This window comes from Diceros bicornis, chromosome 18 (genome assembly GCF_020826845.1).
Source record: "Diceros bicornis minor isolate mBicDic1 chromosome 18, mDicBic1.mat.cur, whole genome shotgun sequence".
Classification (NCBI taxonomy): Eukaryota; Metazoa; Chordata; class Mammalia; order Perissodactyla; family Rhinocerotidae; genus Diceros; species Diceros bicornis.
In genome coordinates, this window is record NC_080757.1 from 36815386 (window position 1) to 36837565 (window position 22180).

Sequence of the window (22180 nt, forward strand, 5' to 3'; positions counted from 1 at the left end):
AGCTGGTTGAAAACGTTGTCCACCTGGCAGTAGGGTTACATAATGCTTTGTACCATATTGTTAAGGTAACAAAACATGGTATTCAAACCAGGCTGGTGTCTTGAAAGGACTATATCGTGATAGGTTAAGAGGTGTGGTAATTATATTGAGTGAATTATATTACATTGAGCTATGTTGGTTTGCACATGTGAGTGTATATTAATGAATATTCATAAAAGGTAAGTCTATTAATGTCTCCATAACATAGAAATATTTTGTACCATATTTAAGCTAAACTTCTTGTAAAAGATGGAACTGTTTTCATGTGGTTTGTTTCTTGGAGTGCTCCTAATTTGGAGTGCTCCTTATTTTTCACTTTTCCTCTTGCTTTTAATCAACTGAAATTATTGCTTTGCTTTAAAGACACTTTTTAAAAAATATAAATTACATTTGCTAAAAATTCACTGCTTTTTGATTCGTCAGTTGTGACTTGATCTCCCACATGCTGGGTAAATAAAAGAGGATTGAGTCATGGCGCCCATCCCCTCCAGTCACTACCAGTGCCTTGCTGGGTTGTGAATTGGTTGTAACAGGTCAGGCCAAAGGGGATGTGATGTGGTGCTGCCCGCTAGGGGTCACACTTAGGTTCTGTAATGAGTCACTACTGAAAAGGTGGATCTCAGTCTTGATCTTTATATAGTTTTTTTTTTTTTACTTAAATTTGACTTATTAAGTACAGATAAGAAAACATTTAGTAAATCCTTTTTTTGTGACTTTCCTCACTATTCCTCACCAAAATGTGTTTAAACTTGTGTTTAGGTTTTGTGGATTCTGCTAAATGAACTCTCTTTACATTCCTGAAGAACACTGCTTTGTTCTTATGTATGGATCCTAGTAATCCTGAAGACCTAGGAACAAGTAAAAATTAAAACCCTGCCCTACAAAAATGGCTTATGGGGGTAGTCTTTCCTTTTCTTGAGCAATATCCAACCAGAGGCCTATCTTTTTAACTCTTGTCCGAGTCCCTGTTTCCTGAAGTGACAGTGATGTTCAGAGATCTTTATTTACAGTGAATACCAACTTGTTCCCTTAAGTATCCCAGAGTCTGATGGTTACCTAGAACTTTCTAGTATTGTTTTACTTTAACCGGAAGTATTTTATTTTGATACACTTTATGCCTGATAGTCTAGACTGTTAATGATTCATAATACAAGGAACTAGGCAATGTTGCATGTGTTTGCTATAGATGCTTGTATGGGAGATCTGGAGCTGGACAGTAAGAGAAAAGGGAGAATGAAGCTAACAGTTTAGAAGTTGTATTAAATTCTGCCAGAGGGAAATGAGAGTTGGGAAAATATAATAAAATCTCAATAATTTATGTTAATGAAGGCTCCAAATGCATTCTCTAAGGTACCAAAACATTGTTATACTTCTACAGATATGTAACCATTAATATGTACTTTGTTTTAGCTTGTTTTTATTTATGCTGATTTAAAATTAGTTTGGGGGCTGGCCCAGTGGCGCAGTGGTTAAGTGCACGCGCTCCACTGTGGTGGCCCAGGGTTCGCAGGTTCGGATCCCGGGCGCGCACCGACGCACCACTTGTCAAGCCATGCTGTGGTGGCGTCCCATATAAAGTAGAGGAAGATGGGTGTGGATGTTAGCCCAGGGCCAATCTTCCTCAACAACAACAACAAAAAAAGAAGATTGGCATCAGATGTTAGCTCAGGACTGGTCTTCCTCACACAAAAAAAATAAAATTAGTTTGTATTCTCTAGTAAACGCTTACTAACTGCATAGTGACCCCTGTGTAGGAGGCAGCCACTCTTGGTTATTTGTATATTAAAAAAACCTTGAAGGTTCTTTTCATAGGTATGATACTAAACTTTATAAAAACAGTCAATTCTTTCGTATTAGTGGAACTTTTGAACTTTTCGTTTCTTTTTGTCTTACTTTTTGCCATTGTTTTCATACTCCCAAAGTGTCTCTAAAAGACGCATCTTGGAAAATAGAACATACAGATGCTGGTGTTGGAATCGGGACTCCGTGGAGGAATAGCGTTTGTCCGGATTCTGGCCTTGTGCCACAAATCTAAAGCACATCCATTTCATCTGCCAGTAGGCAGTTACGGCTTTCTGCAAGCCCCTATAAATAAAGATTATTTCTATTTATCCTGCTCAGTGTGTTTCCTGTAACAAATCATTCAAGAAACTCTGGTCCCTTCATGAACATATCAAGATCGTCCACGGATATGCAGAAAAGAAATTTTCCTGTGAAATTTGTGAGAAAAAATTCTATACCATGGCTCATGTGCGGAAACACATGGTTGGTAAGTTTTTTCTGCTTCTTTTCTCTCACACCTATAATTTTCCCTTGTTCTTTGGTGTGTTTTATGCTCTGGATTGGGCAGGAGATGAGGAACTGCCTGACTTTAATCAGTTTTGACTTGTTAAGACTAAATGCAGCATGTCTTCAGTAAGCATCACCAAATTGGACGGTGTAGTCTTCCCCACCCAGGATTCTTTTCAACGTTGTTATTTATGTTTCTCTTCAGAACATTACTATTAAAGCCTCACAAATTAGAGTGTAGAAAATTAAGATGGCATAATTACCCTACAGTAGGACACCTGTCTCTTCCAGTTTGAGCTTTTTGGTGGACTTATTTTGAGTGTAAGTGCATTCTGTGTTGCAGCACACACAAAAGACATGCCATTTACATGTGAAACCTGTGGAAAATCATTCAAACGCAGTATGTCACTCAAGGTGCACTCCTTGCAGCATTCTGGAGAGAAGCCCTTCAGATGTGAGGTAAGGAATGTGCTACCCTAGGGGCTAGCTCTCGTGTGTGTGGCGAAGTGGTGAGGGAGGTGTGCTGTAGTACAAGGCACGAGGCTGCCTTTCCATAGGACCTTTAGGCGCGTGCTCTGAGCAGTGTGTTCTCTCACTGCTAGGTAGAGAAATATCTTTTTTATCACACTGTTAAACTTTCTTAGATGAGGTTAAACTTGGGAATAATACATGATGAGTAATTTTTCTTTTCTCGGTAATTCAGAGAAGTTGGGTATACTTCAGTGATAATTATATGGGGAAATTTCCCTTTTATTAACAACTAAACTGCGGAAATATAGCAAAGCCAAATAGTTGACACCAGCAGCTTCTCTTTTGCGTATGAAAAATAAACCTAATCCCAGAGACTGTGTAGGGTGGGCTCAAGTAAAGCTACTGTGCTTGGCATTCAAAAATCTCCACTGTGTCCAATGCAGAACTGTGACGAAAGGTTTCAGTACAAGTACCAGCTACGCTCCCACATGAGCATCCACATTGGGCACAAACAGTTCATGTGCCAGTGGTGTGGCAAGGATTTCAACATGAAGCAGTACTTCGATGAACACATGAAAACACACACTGGTAAGAATTTCCTGGGCAAGGTACAGATGTGTCTCGAGCACTTGTTGATGATCTCCTGTGAGTCTGTTTATGTAAAAATCTAAACCACAAAGTTGCATTCTAAGTGCAAATTCCACTTTAAGTAAACCTGATATGTAAACATACAGATTTATAATACTGAAAAATTAGGCTTTCATAACTCTATTTAAAAAAGGATTATTTGTTAGTGCCTTTTAACTGTGGGTTTTTTCAAGACAATGGATTCTTTACTTGGGGCACAAGATCTCCTGAAATTGTATAAAACTTGTTTTGTGTATGTGCATATGTTATTTTTCTAAGGAAAGGGTTCTGGCCTTTTAAAAAATGGAGGACACTGACTGCTTCAAATAGAATACCCTCTCAGTATTCTTCAAGTTTGATTGGATTTGATTTACCAAAATTCACTACTTTCTTTTCAGGAATACATCCATCAGATGAAGTTAAATAATATTTTAACCACTTTGTGTTTTTAGGGGTGTATGCTTCATAGCACAGATTTGAACCTTGTAAGCATTTGATTATCCCGCTTCCAGGGTGCTACCTGAAAATAATAGCTTCCCTGTCAACACTGCGTCACTGCAGCTCAGGCTCCACATACCAGGATTAGCTGTCTTTGCACAAATTGAACAGTATGAAACATTTTTCAGGTTTGTAGATAAAATCTAATCATAGGATTCTTGGTTCTATTAGTCTGCAGAGTAGCAGAGCTGGAAAGAACCACAAGAGATTATCTTGCTTAGCCTGCTGTTTTTTTTGCTTAACTAGTGGTGAGGAAATTCTGCCCGTGGCTGGATCACTTTAGTTCCATTTCTCTCTTGAAATCAAAAGAAAAATGCCTGTGCGTTGGGCTTCTTTCCCATTCAGAGCAGAGTACCCTCAGATTTTAAGGATTAGGCTAGATGAAGAGTCATGAGAGGAGTTTCATTAAGTAAATTACACCTTAAAAGGTAATGATAACTTTGAACCCTAAATGGGTATGTAGCAGGATATAACAGAATATTTCACACATTCTCCTCTTATCATTTGGTGGCTCTGGGATAGGCTCTTAGTTCTGAGTCACCTTGAGGATTCAGTTTTTTGTTATTCAGCATGAGACTATGGAACTAGACAGAAAATAACTTTTTTGAAGGCAGTTGTGTCACATTTACACACGTGCTTGGGACATAGTGGGTGCCAGTAAATGTTTGTCACATGATTGGAAGGAACCTGCAACCACGTAAGCCTCTGCCTCTGCACTCATCTACTCTTCTCTTCGTGTCCCCGTGTCTTTCTCCCTGCTCCTTCCTGTCTCCTTCTTTCCTTTCTCTTCCTTCTTTCCTGTTTGTCTGTCTTTCTTTCTTCAGACCCTTAAATGTCCATAATATAAAACTAAAGTGTATATTTCATGATTAACGTATCTGCTGAATAAAATTTTACAAGTATTCTTCTTTTACCAATTAGGCAAGCTGAACATTTCCTAGATCTTCTAAGGGAATACAGCCGCCTCAATTCACTTAAATTTTTGTCCTTCTCATTATTAAAGTATATTGGAAAACTGAAAACAAAATAGAAATGATCTATAATCTTATCTCTGAGAGATCACTACTGTTAACATTTTGGCGTACATTTAAAAAAAAACTTTAGTTTCTTAGTACACATATAGGTAGATACTATGCATAAATGTTTATGTGTTCATGTACATAGTAATAAAACAAAAATTGGGTCTTTATACTCTATTGTAACTTGTTTTTTATTTTACTGTACTTTGTCATTAACAGCAATATCATTTTAATGGTTGTATAATATTCCTTCTTATAAATTTGCTGTAACATATTATTATGCACATATATGCCAGGCACTGTTAAGTGCTTTACATACATTATCTCATTTAATCAATATTACCTTTACAGCAGTTCTATAAAGTAAAGGATGTTATTTCCATTCTATTTTGCTAGTTTCCTATTGGACATTTAGATTATTTCTGTTTCCAGTTTTTCTACTGTTATAAATAATATTGTGATAAACAACTTTGTGGCTAATACATCCATGGTTATTTTACTTAGGATAAATTCCTGGAAATGGGATTATTAGGGCAAAGGGATGTGCACATTTTTAAGAGTTGGTGATATGTATTACAGAATTGCTGTCCACAGACACTCTTATCAGCTGTACAGGAAAATACCCACTTCCCCAACCTTCTACAATGCTAAATAAAATCCTTGCTGATTTGATAGGTGAAAAATGGTTTCTTACTATATTAATTTGCACTTAATTAATTGCTAAGTAAGACTGAACATTTTTTATATGCTTTTTGGGTGTCAATATATTTTCTTTTCTGAATTTCTTGTGCCTTTTCTGTTTTTATCTTTCCATTGCAGTGTTTGACTTTTTCTTAACGTTTATAATAGCTCTTTATATATATTTATATATACTGGACCTTGTTTAACACCGATATGAAAATACTTTCCGCTGGTTTGTCATCTGCCTTTTAATTTTGTTTGTAATACTCAAATTGGGAAAGCAGCTGAATGATGGAGTTGGACAGACCTGGCTCTGCCACTCACTAGCAGTGTGACCTTAAGTGAATTATGCAACCTCTGTAGGCCTTTGGTTGGTTTCTTGATGTTAAATAAGGATGATCATAGCACCTGAGAAGATACAAGGAGAAGGGTTAGCTTTAAAGAAGAAAAGAGATAGCTCTTTTCAGGCTGGTGAAACCACATTCAGAGTATGTCTTGGTGGGGATTAAGGCCATCGCAGGAACTGGCTTTGATTGGGCTGTTTCTTTGCAGTTAAGGAGAAGTGAGGCAGATCTTATCTAGGGAAGCTGACCAGCCATCAGACAGGGTTTCCTAGGATGGTGTGGACATGGGGTGAGTGCAACATAGAACAATTGCTGATTCTCCTTGTACCAGGCACAGTGCTAAGAGTTTTTGCCCTCAAGGAGTTTACAGTCCAATGATAGTGATGGTAATTAATAATAATAATAATAATAATACTAGCACTAAAATGCATTGAATGTCTGCTATGTGCCAGATACTGTTGTAAGCACTTCCCTTGTATTTTTAACTTATCACAATAACCTATTACTATTATGTTCATTTTTAAGATGAGGAAACTGAGGCTCAGAGATTAAATAACTTGTCCAAAGCAGTCTGACTCCAGAACCACATACTTAATGAGTCTGATATAAATTTAATGTAGCAAGTAGTAAAATGGAGGGATACACAGGGCATCATGAGGGCAAAAAGCACCATCCTAGAGTCTGGTTCTCATCTTCCACAGTTTGTCAGTGTGCTCAAGCAGATCAGAGGAATTGATATGTGCTAAATAGTCTTAATGATATATAATTAAAATGGCTAATTTATTAATTTACAGTGAAAGGCTGAGTGGCAGGTGGTTCATAACTCTTATGTTCTTTGATCAGGATATTCTTTGCCTAAAGAAAAATCTATATTAGAAGCTAAATTATAATCAGAAGATTGTCAGAGACAGGGAATTATAGCAAAGGAAGTAATTGAATGACCTTAATGGTGAGTACCATACTTCATTGAATCCAAGAAGCCATCAGTTGTAAGAAAAACTTAATTTATATACGTCTAAGAAAATACTGCAAATTAAACAATAAATGCCATTGATAGTGAGGTATATGTCAATTTCAGACATGTTAGTACGTGAGGGAAAATGCATGTCTTAGAATTAACAAATATTAATTTATAAATATTAATTAGGGACCTACTAAATGGAGCTACTGTAGTGAACAAGACTGAAATGGTCCCTAGGTTCAGAGTTTATAGTCAGGTTGAGGTGATAGATAAGCAAGGCATAGCAATGGTTTAGTCATGAGAGCATAGTAAGTACATGGAATGTACATACAATGTGATGGATCGGCGGGGAGGGGCAGAGAGTATGATAAGACATGATACTGGAGAACAGAAAGCAAGTACCAGATCACAAAAAAATCTATAAGCCATGTAAAGAAGTTTGGATTTTATTCTAAGGACAGTGGGAAGTTCTTGAAATGTGTTAAGCAGACTGTAACACAACTATCTGAAAGTTCATTCTGGCTACAGTGTGGAGAATGAATTGGAGGGTGGAGAGCAAGAATAGAGATGGAGAAACCAGTCAAGTGGATATTGCAGTAATCCAGGTGAATGATTGTGGTGTTATGGACTATGGTAATAGCAGTGGATGAAATTAAAGTGATAGACAAGGTAAAGTGGAATGAACTTGGTGATTGATTGGATATCAGTGGTGTGGGAGAGAAGAATCAAGGGTTAGTCCCAGATTTGGGGCTTGTATACCATTTGTCAAGACAGAGAATAGTGGAGGGAGGAGCAGGTTTGCCAGGTAGGATAATGAATTTAATTTTGTTAGTTTTGAGATATCTATGGGACATTCAAGTGGAAATATCCAGTAGGCAGTTTGAGAGATTTAGGCTAGATATAGAGATATACAGACTTCTGAGGCTGCTCAAGGATGTTCATACTAAGCAGACTGGAATGCTTGTGTTTATTGGCCAAACTGCTTTTTCCTTTGAGCAGTGCAAAACACAACTAACTAGCCAAACCCTCACTCTTTTCTGTCTTCCCTGCAGATTTTCTGTCTTCATTTATAACAGTCTTTCTTCAGGCTCATTACAACACAGTTTCTTACAATCAGCTTAGCTTTATCTGTATGTAACCAGTCATATGTTTAAATGTATTGATAGATGTGCTTTTCTAGTTACCTTGATGGACTTAGCTGTTAGTGTATCTTCCAGCCACCCGTTTACCAGCTCTTCCTTAAAGTGGGACATTATACAGGTGGTTGATTTCAAATGTTACATTTTGATTTTTCCTTATTTCAGCCTCCTTGTAATCTTACCTTGAGGTTTCAGGGAAACGTTAACATCAGTTATTAGCACAGTTAGGAGATGGGGCCTAATGAATGATGAGAGTTAGAGGTAGGTGAGATTGTGGGCTTAAGCGTAGAACGATAAATGTGGAAAATTTGGTAGGACATCAAGAAATGAGTAAAAGATTATTAAGCAGTAAAAAGGACCCATTTTAATTTGAATCCATGTATTTTTTGATAGGCCAGTTCTAATAGTATTTGGTCTTTTTATGGCAAATCATTATAGCCTAGAAGACTACAAATGAGAGATTAGAGACATCCAGGATTGGATCCAATTTGAGCACATAACAGAAAGTTAAATGTCTATACATTCAATAAACTTTCAGTGATTACATGCTGTTTGCAAATAAAGTATTTAGTGCACCTAAGAAGTGACTGGTGAATCACGTGGAGAGTGTTTGCTGATATTGGACTAATAATTCAAAGATTAGGTTCCTTGGCTCTGTTTCCTGTGGCTGTTGGGAGTCAATAACACTAACTCTGGAGAGTCAAGGAGGGAGGGTCCAGGGGTTTGGTAGCTTATCAAGCAGGTGTGCTTTTAAAACATGTTATTGTACAAATCAGTCATGTTTACTTGAGAAAAACAGAAAGTACATATAAGCATAAACAATAAAGTAAAACATCACTCAGAATCCCATTACCTAGAGATAATCATGGTAACATTTCTTATAATTCTTTCCATATTTTTTCTCTATATATTTTTCAATAAAAGTGGATAATACCACGCATACATTTCACATCTTGTTTTACTTAAAAGACTTGATATTAATAGATTATAGATTTTCCTGTTAATAATTATGTTTCTATACTTTTATAATATTTTTAATGGCACTTTCCATCAGATGGGTATACCATAATTGATTTAATCAATTCCATTTAACATAGTTTGAAGTTTTTAAGGTAATTGGAGGAAACTGATTAAAAGGAAGGAAAACAAGCTGGGCTCAAACCTTGTCTAGAAGGATGAATATGAATCACAGTGAAGAGCCTCCCAGTGGAAGTTATTGAATAATGAAAAGCAGAAAGAGAACTATGATAGAAAGTAGTAGTGGTAATTATGGAGAAAACTGGTCCCTCCTGACTGTTAATCCAGTCTCTCAGGGAAGTGAGGGAAATTCTGGCTTCCATGGAAGTAGGGCAACAGGAGATAGCAGTTTTCAAAGGCAGAGAGAAGAAATAAGGACTAGATATAGGTGAAGACGTGTTTGCTCCTGGTATAAGAAGGGGTCCCAAAGTAGAGGAAAACAGTAAGAAAGTAAAGGTCCTTTGTGTGTGCGGGAATGCATAGGGCATTGAGGTGTGAAGTGCTGGCGTTTCTGTGTCAAAAGCACAGACTCTGGAGCCAGACTGCAGTTTTAAATCCTGGCTCTCCACTCACTGTAGAACCTTGAGCAAGTTTCTTAATTTCCTTATCAGTAAAATAGGGATAATAATATACCTACCTCGCCTGTGGTCTGTGGCCATGAGGATCACCAAAGGTTCCTAGATGTAAGTGATTAGAACAGTGCCGAGCACACAGGAAGACCCGGTACACAGTAGAGTCGTGATGCAGAGTTGAGTAAGGACGTCTGTTAGACAGCAGGGGCAGTAACTGAAGTGAGAGCAAACTCTCTTGTAGCAGGGGCTACATAAAGACACAAGCTGTGTACACTGAGAACTGATGAAGGGCTGGAGAAGTACAAGCGTGTGGTCACTGAAGCACGCGTACGTGGTACTCCACACCTCACCACAGCACTCCATGTGGAGTGATTAATGGACATGTACGTTCAAAAATCATTCTGTTTCCCCACTATGGCCTGGGTAGAGAACCAGGCAGACATAGCATGGAACTAAGTAATAAGTCTGAAGGACAGTTAGGAGGCTTAAAAATTAAGCCCTTAAAGGGAGGTAGGGGGAGGGCGAAAGGGGTAAAGGGGGACATTTGTACAGTCACACATGGAAACTAGACTTTTGGTGGTGAACATGATGTAGTGTATACAGAAGTCGAAATATAATGATGTACACCTGAAATTTATATAGTGTTATAAACCAGTGTTACCTCAATTAAAAAAAAAAGTTAAACCTTTAGAACCCAAACCTAATTTCCTCCCTAAGTATCCTTGGAATGATGGGATTTGGTCTCCTTTTTGACTCATTGGCCCAGTGGTTCTCAACCAAGAAGAGTAGCACCCCCCTCAACCCTCTCCACACCCATGGACATTTGGAAATGGTGTGGGGACAGTTTTGATTGTCAAAATCTTTTGGGGACATTTAGTAGGCTGGCACCAGAAGTGTTAAGTGCTTTTCAAATGTGCCAGATAGTCCCACATAATGAAGAATTGTCTGCAGAAATGCCAGTGGCACCCCCATGGAGAAACACTGCAGTGTGAAATTCCTGGTGTAGGGTGAGTCAATCCGGTATTTTCCAAGTCCAATACCAAAAAGCAAGCCACGTGCTAAGGATTATGTATGAGTAGGCATGAAGAGATTTATTTGCTCCACAGGACATTTTCAGCAAAGTCTTACTTTTGGTTGGAATGTCAGAAATTGCTTACAGATTAATTTTGCCTAAATTCAGAGGCAAAGATTCATCTGTGGTTTTAGTTCCCTTGAGCACAGGAAAGCTTTTTGAATAGTTCTTATGTAGGACGTGAAGGATCATTACTGTAGGTGCCTTCTTTTTTTTTTTTTTTTGATAGCTCATTACATTTTTTGTGTGTGTGTGTGAGGAAGATCAGCCCTGAGCTAACATCCATGCCAATCCTCCTCTTCTTGCTGAGGAAGACCGGCCCTGAGCTAACATCTATTGCCAATCCTCCTCCTTTTTTTCCCTTTTTCTCCCCAGTAGATAGTTGTATGTCGTAGTTGCACATCCTGCTAGTTGCTATCTGTGGGACGCCGCCTCGGCATGGGCAGAGAAGCGGTACCTCAGTGCGCGCCCGGGATCCGAACCCGGGCCGCTGGTAGCGGAGCGCGCGCACTTAACCGACAAGCCACGGGGCCGGCCCTTCTTTTTTTCTTAAACCAAGCCCAAATGGTAGGTTGTGTGTAAGTTTTACTTGTATCTGTTCTTAAGTCTCAACTTTGGGAGACTCTATTATGACTCTTAGAATATAATAATGCCATAAGGGAGAGGAGTGGTAATCTCCTTGTTTAATATAAGGAATAGCATGAGTGCATAATTACCGCCTAGTATGTTAATCATTTTTTTGTGTCTGTGTTCATCTCAGGAGAGAAACCCTTTATCTGTGAAATCTGTGGCAAGAGCTTCACCAGCCGCCCCAACATGAAGAGGCACCGCAGAACTCACACAGGCGAGAAGCCCTATCCATGTGATGTGTGTGGCCAGCGGTTCCGCTTCTCCAACATGCTTAAGGCCCACAAGGAGAAGTGCTTTCGGGTGACCAGCCCGGTGAATGTGCCGCCTGCTGTCCAGATCCCACTTACAACTTCCCCAGCCACCCCAGTTCCTTCTGTGGTGAACACACCCACAACCCCAACCCCTCCAATCAATATGAATCCTATAAGCACTCTTCCCCCTCGGCCCATCCCCCACTCCTTCTCACACCTCCACATCCACCCACACCCTCACCACCCACACCACCTTCCTATCCCTCCCGTCCCTCACCTCCCCCCACCTCCAGCTCTCTTTAAGAGCGAGCCTTTAAATCACAGAGGCCAGGGTGAGGACAACTTTCTGCGGCACCTGGCAGAGAAGAACAGTTCAGCACAGCATCATTAGCATCCATCTCCTTAAGTGTGTTCCCCATGAGTTGTGTGCCCATAGGTGAGTTTGCAGAGAGGGAGTTGGTGAGCATTTCTGTAGCTGTCAGACTCTCCTCAGCCTCCACCAAGAGCTTTGTCGTTGTCGTGGTGAATCAACACCTCCAAGGGAATGAACAAGAAGACTACCTTGAGCTCTCAGAGGGAACTGTCATCCAAACCAGGGGAACCGCGGAACTAAAGCCCAATTTGCTTGCATTTTCTGGTGACTTTTATAAATTTCAGATACTCAGACTTGTGGAATTTTATAATTTCATATCAGCTGATGAGGTATGCTTGCTTTTATATCCTGGACTTCTCCTCAAAGAGGAGACAGGCCTGGTTTCCTTTGTACTAATCGGGAAGGCTGTGAGGTTAATCCAGAGCATTAATTGTATCACTGTGTATCGTAATGAATTCTTTTCAGCTTTTGGTGCTGGCTTCAGAGTTGAGCTGGCCACGTTTCACAGTATATCAAGCATTATAGAGAAAGACAGAAATTTTCTTCTTTGTGTAGCTCTCCTAACGCACTCTTTATTTTACTACAGAAATTATTTTAGAGTTTTTGTATAGACTTCTTTAGTAGTCTGTTTCTAAAATGAAATGTATTTCAATAAGCGGTGTAATTTTTTCAGTGTAGCTGGACCTATGTTGTAAAATAGAAAAAATTTTTATAATCATCAAAATGTGATTCTTAAAGATGCATTTAACTTCTGTAGTTCAAAGTTATTCTTCCATCCGTACAACTCGAAGGTGCTTCAGAGACGAGATGTATCCAAGAGGGTCTCCAGACCAGGTTACTGCAAAAACGAGGTTTTGCTTTCAGAACTTGGCATGAGTCCTTGGTAGTTTTTTTAATCTCTACTCAACACTCAAGTGTCTGTTAGGCTCACTGACATGCTCCTGTCCTCCGTGTTTCATTAATTCAGTTGCTCCAGTCAATGGAATGATTTGCAGAGGGTTGGGCCTTTTCCAGGGAAGTCCCCTAAAGCTTGCATGTTTTGAAAATCTGGGTAAAGCCGTTTGCCGTCAAGAGGAAGAAGTAATGGAGATTGTTTCATCTCAGTCACATCTCACTCTCACTTCCCTCAGAACTGTGTTCATGTTCCATCTTCATGAGATGACAGATTGAAGACGCGTAATAACACTGCTTGTTTTGAGGTTGCTTTATTTTTCTAGAATTGTTATGAAAAGATAAAATAGTACACTAACATCACAAACATGATGTGATAGTGGCTGAGAAATTTGGATGAGAACACAAATTGGTTATGAGTTTTAAAATGTCTGCTATATCAGTAGATACATTCACAACTTTGAGCTATTTACTGTAGTGAGGGAAAGAAAGCTCCTCCATTTTGCTGCCCTGTCCTCTGCAGATAATTACGTGACAGCAGCATTCCTGGGCGGTAAGGGGAGCAGCATCTCCAACACCTTTAGGCAGGTTATTTTTTCAAGTTTGGGAAACTTCTAAAGAGCACAATCAATCAGGAGCTTGTTATAGGAAAGGCTAAGAGAAGGGCTAACATATGGGTTATATTTAACTGATCAAATTTATCCAGACTCAATATAGCTAAAAATTTTGTATTTTTTCATCTCAGAGAACTGAGTTCCAAAGCTCGCCTACTTTGTCTTACTCTCCCTCTCTCTATTTTTTTAAGCTTGAAATTTCTTTATTTTTCTTTCCTCAGGCTCTTAAATCATTGCCGGAATCAGGCTGGCTTTTATTTATTTTTTATTTTTAATATTAAATGTGCGGATATACTTCAAGCACTTTTCTGGCTGATTAGCTCTGTGGTAGGGAAAATGGAACTCTTTCAATTGAGGTTAAGTCCCTATTTTTAAAATATCACATTCTCTATTAGCTTTTTGGTTTAATATTTCTCAATTTTTTCCTTCTGATTATTGCCTTTGTCTTTTATAATGAGCATAGGAAAATTCTGGAATGAGGCAGAAAAGTATCTCAAGACATATACTTTTCTTCCTGATGTTGGATGTAATTTCTAAAGAATGTTATTTTAAATATTTGTATACATTCTTTGAAGACCCCGGTACCCAAACCAATAAGGAAAGTTAATTCCTTGTTTATGACTGTTATATCTTTAGTGGCTGCTTCCTCTTACTCCCACAATCTCCTTTGCATTCCATGACAAGTTTGTGGATCTACACGTTTATGTAGGCATATTATTATTTCATGGCCAAGCCTGTAATATTAAAATGATTTTTTAAAAAGATGTAAGTTGCAGCTTAGTTAATTGGTTATACCTTATTTTGTTCTAAATACATTTACGATATTGGACAGCAATTCTGAATTCTAGACTTCAGACCATTGAATCAACCATTTATGAGGTGTACTATAGTTATTATACACTGGAAAATTCAGGTAGTCATCTTTAATTTTTCATTCAAGAGAATATAGCCATAAGAAAATATCTGCTACATAGGAAAACCAGTATTAAGCAAATAATCACCACCACCCTTAACAGAAGCAAAAAAGAATTATTATTTTTTAAATCAGCATTGTCTTACAATACAGTTCTTAGTGAAATGTATTGTGGAACAATCTGGAAGCTTCCAATTTTTTTTCCCTAGATAAGTATACCTTCCCTGACATGGGATTTGTGGTCTTCAGGAAAACTGCTCAGAACATATTACATCAGTATCATATTACATGTGAATAATGAAATGCATTAAGAATATCCACAACATTAACGCTTCTGAATATGAGAACTGTAGGATTAAGCCTTAAACATATATGTGCATCAGGTTTAACATGCTTAAGACTCAAACTCAGGGTAGAAAATTTGATTGGGGTCCTTTACTAAGATGTAAGTCGCATTATGTGCTGTGTTCAGTCCCACAAACAGTACAGCACCCCGTGACTTCTTCAAAACTTATTACCTACTTGCTATCTGCTTAGGAAGAAAGGAATTATGGAGGAGTTTGAGTTCTCAGGCCTTATCTGTACTTAAATAAGTCTTTTAAAGACAACAAAGGCCACATTTCAGCATTATATAGATGTCAGATTGAGGCTGCTTCTCATTCCTTAATTTTACTGTCTTGAAAGGCTTGTATCATTGCTAGAGTTAAGACTTAAGGAAAATTCCCGAGGACTTTCTTGAGTTCACATTGCTTTTTTTTTTTTTATTGCATTTTTCTATTCTTTTATCATAGGTTCGTCAAATATGAACTCTTCCTTAGCCTTAGTGAAAGGCTGCTTGCTGCTTTCTCAAATTGAGTCAGGTAGGCTCATACTGAGTTAGATTTTTTAATTTGAATGAGGAAAATAAGATGAAAAGTTTAAAGGCATGTGGCTTCATTTCCACCTGTATTTGTGATTTGATTCTTACTTTTAGCAAGCAGGGAGGTCTCTACATAAAACTTTACGGTAGTTCAAAAACCTTTGCAAATCAGTTACATTTACTTGTACAGTCTACCATTTACATTAACTGTTCTAAATTAATGGCTGAGCATGGACATTACCATAGTTGTACCACCTTTTTAAAAACTACATTTGTTGGAAGTACCTTTTCATTGTGGTTAGAACGCTCCCTATAATTTGAATGTCCCTAGTATACTAACTGAAGGCAAAATACTTTGAAGAGATGTTTGTAAACTTTGAATTTTCTACTTCTTAAAAATTTTTTCAGTTTTTATGTTTGTTGAATGGATAAGTATGTTTAGCTTAGTTTTGATTTCACTGGAAGTTTTAAATTTTGAGAAGATCAAGCAGAACTAGAAATCCATTGCAAATGTATATATATTTATCCCATCTTGCAGATTTTGGGTAGTGAAACACAGAATGGTAGGTGGGGTTTTATTGTTTAAAAAAAAAAAAGGAAAAGAAAACTGAAGTTAGAGAAACTCTTCTGTTTAAGCTACTGTATTGAAGAGACAACCTTTATTACATTGCTTATCCATGTGATGGACATTGTGATGCTGTTTTAGACTGTATGGAAAGTATTTAATGAAAAAGGGGATGAGTTACATTTAAGAATTTTATCACCTCTCTACCATTACAAAGATCAACTCACTCAGAATTCTTCGGGCTATAAAATTGAGCAAGTAAATATTGGGTTTTAATTTTCCTTTGCCTAAACCAAGATAGGAGATTTCCCAAAAGATCATTTTTTCAGGAATGAAAGGTCATTAGCCATTAGAGATAGTGGCATCATTATGCACTAACAACGCCCTAGCTAACCTGCTTCTGTCATCTGTAGCATTTATAATAAATAACGATGACCTTCCAACCCTGGACACTACCTCGATAGAGCAAACCAGAGATCCTCTCTACATTTTCTATGGAAGCCATAAAAGTTGCCATCAATATATCCACTTTCATAGTTCTATACTTTTATACTCTAGACTTTTTATAGACTTTATGACTAGATCTTTTTGTCTTAGGGGATAGGTTTTGCAAGATTCAAAGGAAAATCAAACTCCTTGGTTGTCCCAACTTTGAAGCTTTAGCTTCAGTAAATTTGTTTAAAGAACCAGATAGTGTACCATTTATCAGATTCTTCATTTAAGTCAAAACTATTTTGCAGAGCTGCGTATCCGGAAGACAAACTTCTCTTTCTTGTTCCCTAAGTAGAAGCTATATTGTTGTAAGAAATTACTTATAAAGTGGATTTCTACCTTGTTCCTCGGTGTGTTACTCGATAATGTGTGTGTGTGTTGTCACAATGTTCCTGGAGCTGTTTTTATTTCTTTGTGACAGATAAGTGAGTATACACTTCTCTCGCATTCTCTGTTATCTCACTGCAGCTTCAGTCTCTCACTCTGTTCTTGAGTGCCTTCAAAAAGCCAGCATCCTGGAACATTCTTTTCCTGGTCTGAATCCTACCTCTGATTATTTCATTCTCCATAAGTATTGGGATTCACTCTTATTCAATTGGTTTGGCTCTACAGATTAGCTAAAACCATGGACAAGAATTTTGAACGTATTTCTGTTTTGTTCCCCCATGTCATTTTTAGATTACATTTTTAACTTTTATTTATATCTTATTTCTTCACCTATTGTATCTCTAATGATGAAAGATTTTATCCTTCTCTTACTTTTCATTTTCTTTTCTTTCACCAGAAACTAGATGTTCCTTTAAAATTAAAGGTCAGTGAGCATCTCTTTTGAATATCTTTTTCTCATCTTGGTCTTCCTGAATGCCTCCCCTTTCTGATTAAGGGATCCTGAATGCTGCTGTTGCTATGCCCTATTCCTCTATACCCTCTCTCTTCCAGAAGTGTTTTGCTAGGTTGTACCCATAATTTTATTTTAGTCAAATTAATTTAAAATTGCTGTTTGGGTTTATCAAAAGTCCATATTTATTGATTTTTGATCTGCCTCTCTCATCCTCCTGTCCCTCAAAGACTTCCAGTTACTTTCTTTTCTACTTGTTCTCATCTAATTAATTTTAAAAATGATTGATACATAATATATGAAGGATGTCATAAAAAGGGGGATTGCAGTGTGTTCTCCATATGATAATGAGCACCTTACTGATGAAACGTTTTAGCAATTGGCTAGTCTTTCACAGTCAAAACTGAAGTTTATGCTGTGCAACAGGTCTCTTGCTCCCTTTCAGTTCTCCTCCAAAACTGAAAACAAATAGAACTCTTTAAAATGAGGAAATTGGATTGCTTTTTTTTTTTTAAGTGAATGAAAGCTATTAAGTTGAGTATTTTGGCCTTAGTCAAAATCTTTCCTTTCTGACTTAAAATGTCATTCCTCTTTCCTTAAAGTTAATAATACTAATACTCAGGTTTGCAAGACTAACTAATAACCACATAAAGTGGGCATCTAAGAAGGCAGCTGTTAATAAATTCTTAATCCTTTTTGCCTGGCGACAGTGTGTTATTGGTGGGACAGTGCAAAATTGTGAGAATTGGTTATGTTTGATAATGAGTAAATTCAAGACATTTGAAGGCTTCACTGGCTATTATGGGAAGACTAGTTTACAAAATGCAAATCGTAGATTTCTACAGAAATAAGGAACAAGAGTTGCTTGTTGTTTTAAATACTTTTTGCTTTAATTTACCTTGATAGTCTCCATTATTGATCTAGAAGTTTGCCTCTTTTAGGTAGTAACTGGCTACCTAAAGTTACCACTTTGAAATTTGTGGCTTTTCTCTTCAGAGTCCAGGCGGTACAGCAGTGGGAGCCGTGTGGGCTCGCACTTGGAGGAGCCCCGTCCCTGAGACAGACTGTTGGCGTGTTTCATGTCTTCTGATAGGAAACTTGGGGTGCAACTCTCAGAGGGCCCTTGCCCCTGGGAGATGTCTCCTCCGCTTTCCAGTTCTGGGTTCCTTTCACACCATTTGAGCTTCTCCACTGAGATCAAGGATGTCATCAATTACTTGAAAACGATTTTGGGGACATGTAGAAAGTGAGGATGGGGCAAGAAGGGGTAGAAGCTTAGCTTCAGAAGGAAATCTGACACTTGCGGTGTTGGTTTTGATCAGCCAAAGAGCCTGTCTCTGTACTGGATGTACCTAAGTATCAAGTCGTTTCTCAATATCCAGCTCCTCTGAACGAACACAGCTTCCTCCCTGCCTTTTATTGGTGAAAAGGGACCTTGTGATCCAAAGGACAGAGATGCCAACTCAGATCCTGCAAAGGGCTCAAGGCTGTGTTTAATTGCATTTGAAAGTTGGTGGGAAATATTTTATTCTTTTAGAATCTCTAATCCTAGAAATATCTTTTCTATGCTTGATTGTTCAATTCATTTGATTTTTTCAAAAGTAAAAAAAAAAAAGATGTGTGGCATAATTTTGGTGTTTACTTCTAAAGTTCTGTCCTCAAGGATATATATGAAGCCTCTGAAAATCAGATGAATTCTTCTCAATCTTCTGTAGGTTATAATATGCATTTTATTCATTTCTTGACCTGGACTGTATGAGTCTATTCCATCAGCAGTACTGGCTTTGTCCACAAGGGAGCAACAAAGTACTTTAGCTTCTTTATTTTCAACCTTCTAAAGAAAGATTCCACTTTTAAGTCTCTTGTAGAATATCCTCTCTTGGCTCAGTGCTTAGTTGTAGATCTTGGTGTTTAAGACATTTTCCCTTATTACTAAGTCCAGTAGTTGCTCAGTCTTCAGGATGCAAACAAAGAATAACGTGTGGGTCAGAGGTCCGTCTGGGTCAGGCATCTTCATTAGCCTTTTTAAATAATGGTGCCCGGAGAGAAAGCCAGGACCTTCCCATGGGGGCTCCATTATGTGCTAAACACAGAGCAGGAAGGCGACCCTCTTTCTTCCAAATCCCCCCACCCTTGCAGGGCCATCACATCTCTGAGAAGGTCAGGAGCGGCGGGGGTGAGTGGAGCTTGAAGGAGGAAACGCTTCTCACCTTCTCTGCTCCAGGTGGCTGGCTGGTGCACCAGGGAGGAAGTCCTGGGTCAGACCTGCTCCTGACCCAAGGGAGCTCCCCTGCAGCCCTGCCCCTCCAGGCTAGATTTCAGTTTTTGTTCTCTCTCTGTCAGTTACTTGTCTTGGGCTCCTAACCCTCATCAGCTCTCTGACCGCACATTTTATCTGTGCTCTTTGCAGCATCTTCTTCACAATAAGCAGGCCAGTAGTCCACTAAGCGCCACACCAGACTGCAACTATTGACCCTGCAGCACCGCAAGGCATTTGCACCTGGAATGGCCTTCTGAATGGATATCTGCCTGGCTCCTTTTCTCAGCCACGCCTGACCCTGAGCAATACAGGTAGATAGAGGTGTCCATGTGTAACTCCAACACTTGACAAAAGGCAAAACTGAAGCTGTGACTGGTTTGGGTGGCAGGTGGCCAGGTGTAACGTGTTTGTTTTTATTTTTGTTTTCCCCAACAGTACTGAAATCACTTGCACTTTTCCTCGTTTCCTAAAGAAAAGAAAATCCAGTTTGCTTGCCAGGAATTGTTTAGCGTTAGGTTTACAAAGCTTGTTGTTGAATGTTGAACATTTTTCCAAAGGAGTTTGACGAAACAGAAGCTGCTTGGTCCCTGTTCTGCCTGCTAGGTCATAAGGATTAAGGCCATGTGGCTGGGGTGCTTGTGTCAAGTCCAGAAGGGGGCAGTGTCCCTCTCCTACCTCTGCGAAGATGCAATTGAAGGTCAAATTGGACTCGTGTGTAGGGCAGGTACCTGTCATGCTGCAAAGAAGTTTAGAGGAGTCTTTCAGTTGGGGAAGTGACAGGTAGATAGGACAGGATCTCTTAAGATGGGAAAGACAGTGGGGAGAGGAGAGCTGCTTGGCCCCGGGGAACCGCAGTGAGAGGGAACCGAGCTCCCTCCTGAATCCCCAAACTAGCCTAGCTTCCCTGAGTCATCTTTTTTCCAGCATCCTGTCGGATCCCTCAATGTACTGATTTCCCCTCTTGTGTTAACTATACCAATATTATTTTTTTAGCAATTGAAATGCACTTTTTTATTTCAACTCAATCATGATTTTAAGTATAAAAAATTTATAGACTGTTAAAACTACTTTTTTGTGTATTTTTAACCACTCGATGTAGCATTGTCTGTTTTATTCTTGTGAGACTCTGGTACAAGGTGTGCCACTTCATGATATTTCCGAGATGCTGGGCCTTTGGATGTGTACGGTAACCAACTTAATGCTAATGTTCAAAGTAAAAAAAAAAAAAAGTAGCCATCTCTGTTGTGTGTCTTTCTTCACTTCATTTCTTCCTTATCCTCAGTTGATAACATTTTGAGGTCTCCCTGCACAGTGTTGTCTTTTTCTGTAAAATGAACAATCCTGATCTGGTATCATCCCTTCTCTCTAGTCCTGGTAAGAGGCTGCCCAGCCCACAAACCAGTTTCTGCAGGACAACCTGTTTTCAAGGCTGCTGGCCAAATCAAAGGGATTCGTTGTCTTTCTTCGGTGCTGCCCGGCTCAGTGCTGATTGGTTTCAGTAACACTGCTCTGTCCAGCTGAGCAATAATCTGAACATATCCTAGAAAACAGTATTTGAAAAAAGGATCATGATTGGGTTCTGAGCCAGTGTGAAGAAAATTAGCACGGATGGAAACAGCTTACACAGTGCGTTCAGTGAGAAGCAATGATGATGATGGCACTTGGGGTGAGGTTCCTCTTCCTGCCCCATCCCCATGCATTCAGTCACTCGTTTGTTTAGTCCACAAATGTTTGTTGAGGGCCTCATACGTGCTGGGCACTGACCTCGCCCCTGGGGCCTCACCAGTGAACCAGCCGGAGCCTTGCTCTTGTGGAGCTTGTGTTCCCGTGGAGGAAACCTGACAATGAACAAGAGCTCTGTGCTGCAGTGTCATTGGTGAGATCCCGTGGAAGGCCCGCCCTCAGAGCTGCTGTTTCCGCTCAGACTGGAAGAGCAACTGTTTTCTGTCACCAGCCTCTCCAGCCCGGAATCCACCTCAGGATTCCAGTGAGAGGAGCAAAGCATGTAGGAAGGAAATCTGGTTGTCGGAGATTCCCTTTGTTTAAAACCTCTTAGAATGGAACAAAACTGCCCAGATCATAGAATTACCAGCCTTATTTTCTGTCATCTTGTAACTGACTAGATGCTGATGTTAACACTTTTTTCATGGGTATAAAGTAGATAGTCCCTCTACCCCAATATATACTCAATCAGTGGCTTTCACACTGTGACTGTGATCCATGATAAGAAATGTATTTTCTTATTCCTTGGCTCTATGATATACATATCTATGAGCTTACTTATATAAGTGAATTAAAAATTCAAGAAAAATGTCTTTGGATGTGGTGCGCTTTGAGAGAAAATACTGATCCTGAACCACTACACTAATTTGAAGACCCACTGATGAGTTCTAGCTGCAGTTGGAAGAATCCTGTCCTGAAGCCGTGTATATGTGTACTATTTTATTACAACAGCAGCCTGAATTCAGTTTCAGATAGAATCAGGTGGTTTTAACTGGATCTTCCAACCTCTTAAGTTTTATGTGTTTCTCTTTCTGACTGGGTCCAAACTCTGAAGCTCCCCACACAGACTGGCCATCGCTCACTCCAGCGCCCCGCAGTGGAGACAGTTCCAGTCTCGGGCACACTGCGTCCTTTCTCACAGGGCCCATAAGCCACTGCCAGTACCGAGGTCACTAGAACTGCTCACTTGCAATTTAAACATGAACTCCCTTTTCAAGGTCTCCATGGTACATGCTAATCGTAGAGATCCTCCAGTCCCACCT

At 39.1% G+C, this 22180-nt stretch overlaps 1 protein-coding gene across 1 annotated transcript in view; it reads left to right on the plus strand.

Moving 5' to 3' along the window:
* ZNF652 (zinc finger protein 652) overlaps positions 1-21080 on the plus strand; it is a 60243-nt gene extending 39163 nt beyond the window's left edge. Inside the window, exons 3-6 of the mRNA XM_058560736.1 lie at positions 2161-2308; positions 2672-2787; positions 3243-3387; positions 11490-21080. Coding sequence (XP_058416719.1) covers positions 2161-2308; positions 2672-2787; positions 3243-3387; positions 11490-12001 — 921 coding nt within the window. The 3' untranslated portion in view covers positions 12002-21080. The remainder of the gene's footprint in view (positions 1-2160; positions 2309-2671; positions 2788-3242; positions 3388-11489) is intronic.
* The last annotated feature ends 1100 nt before the right edge of the window (positions 21081-22180 follow it).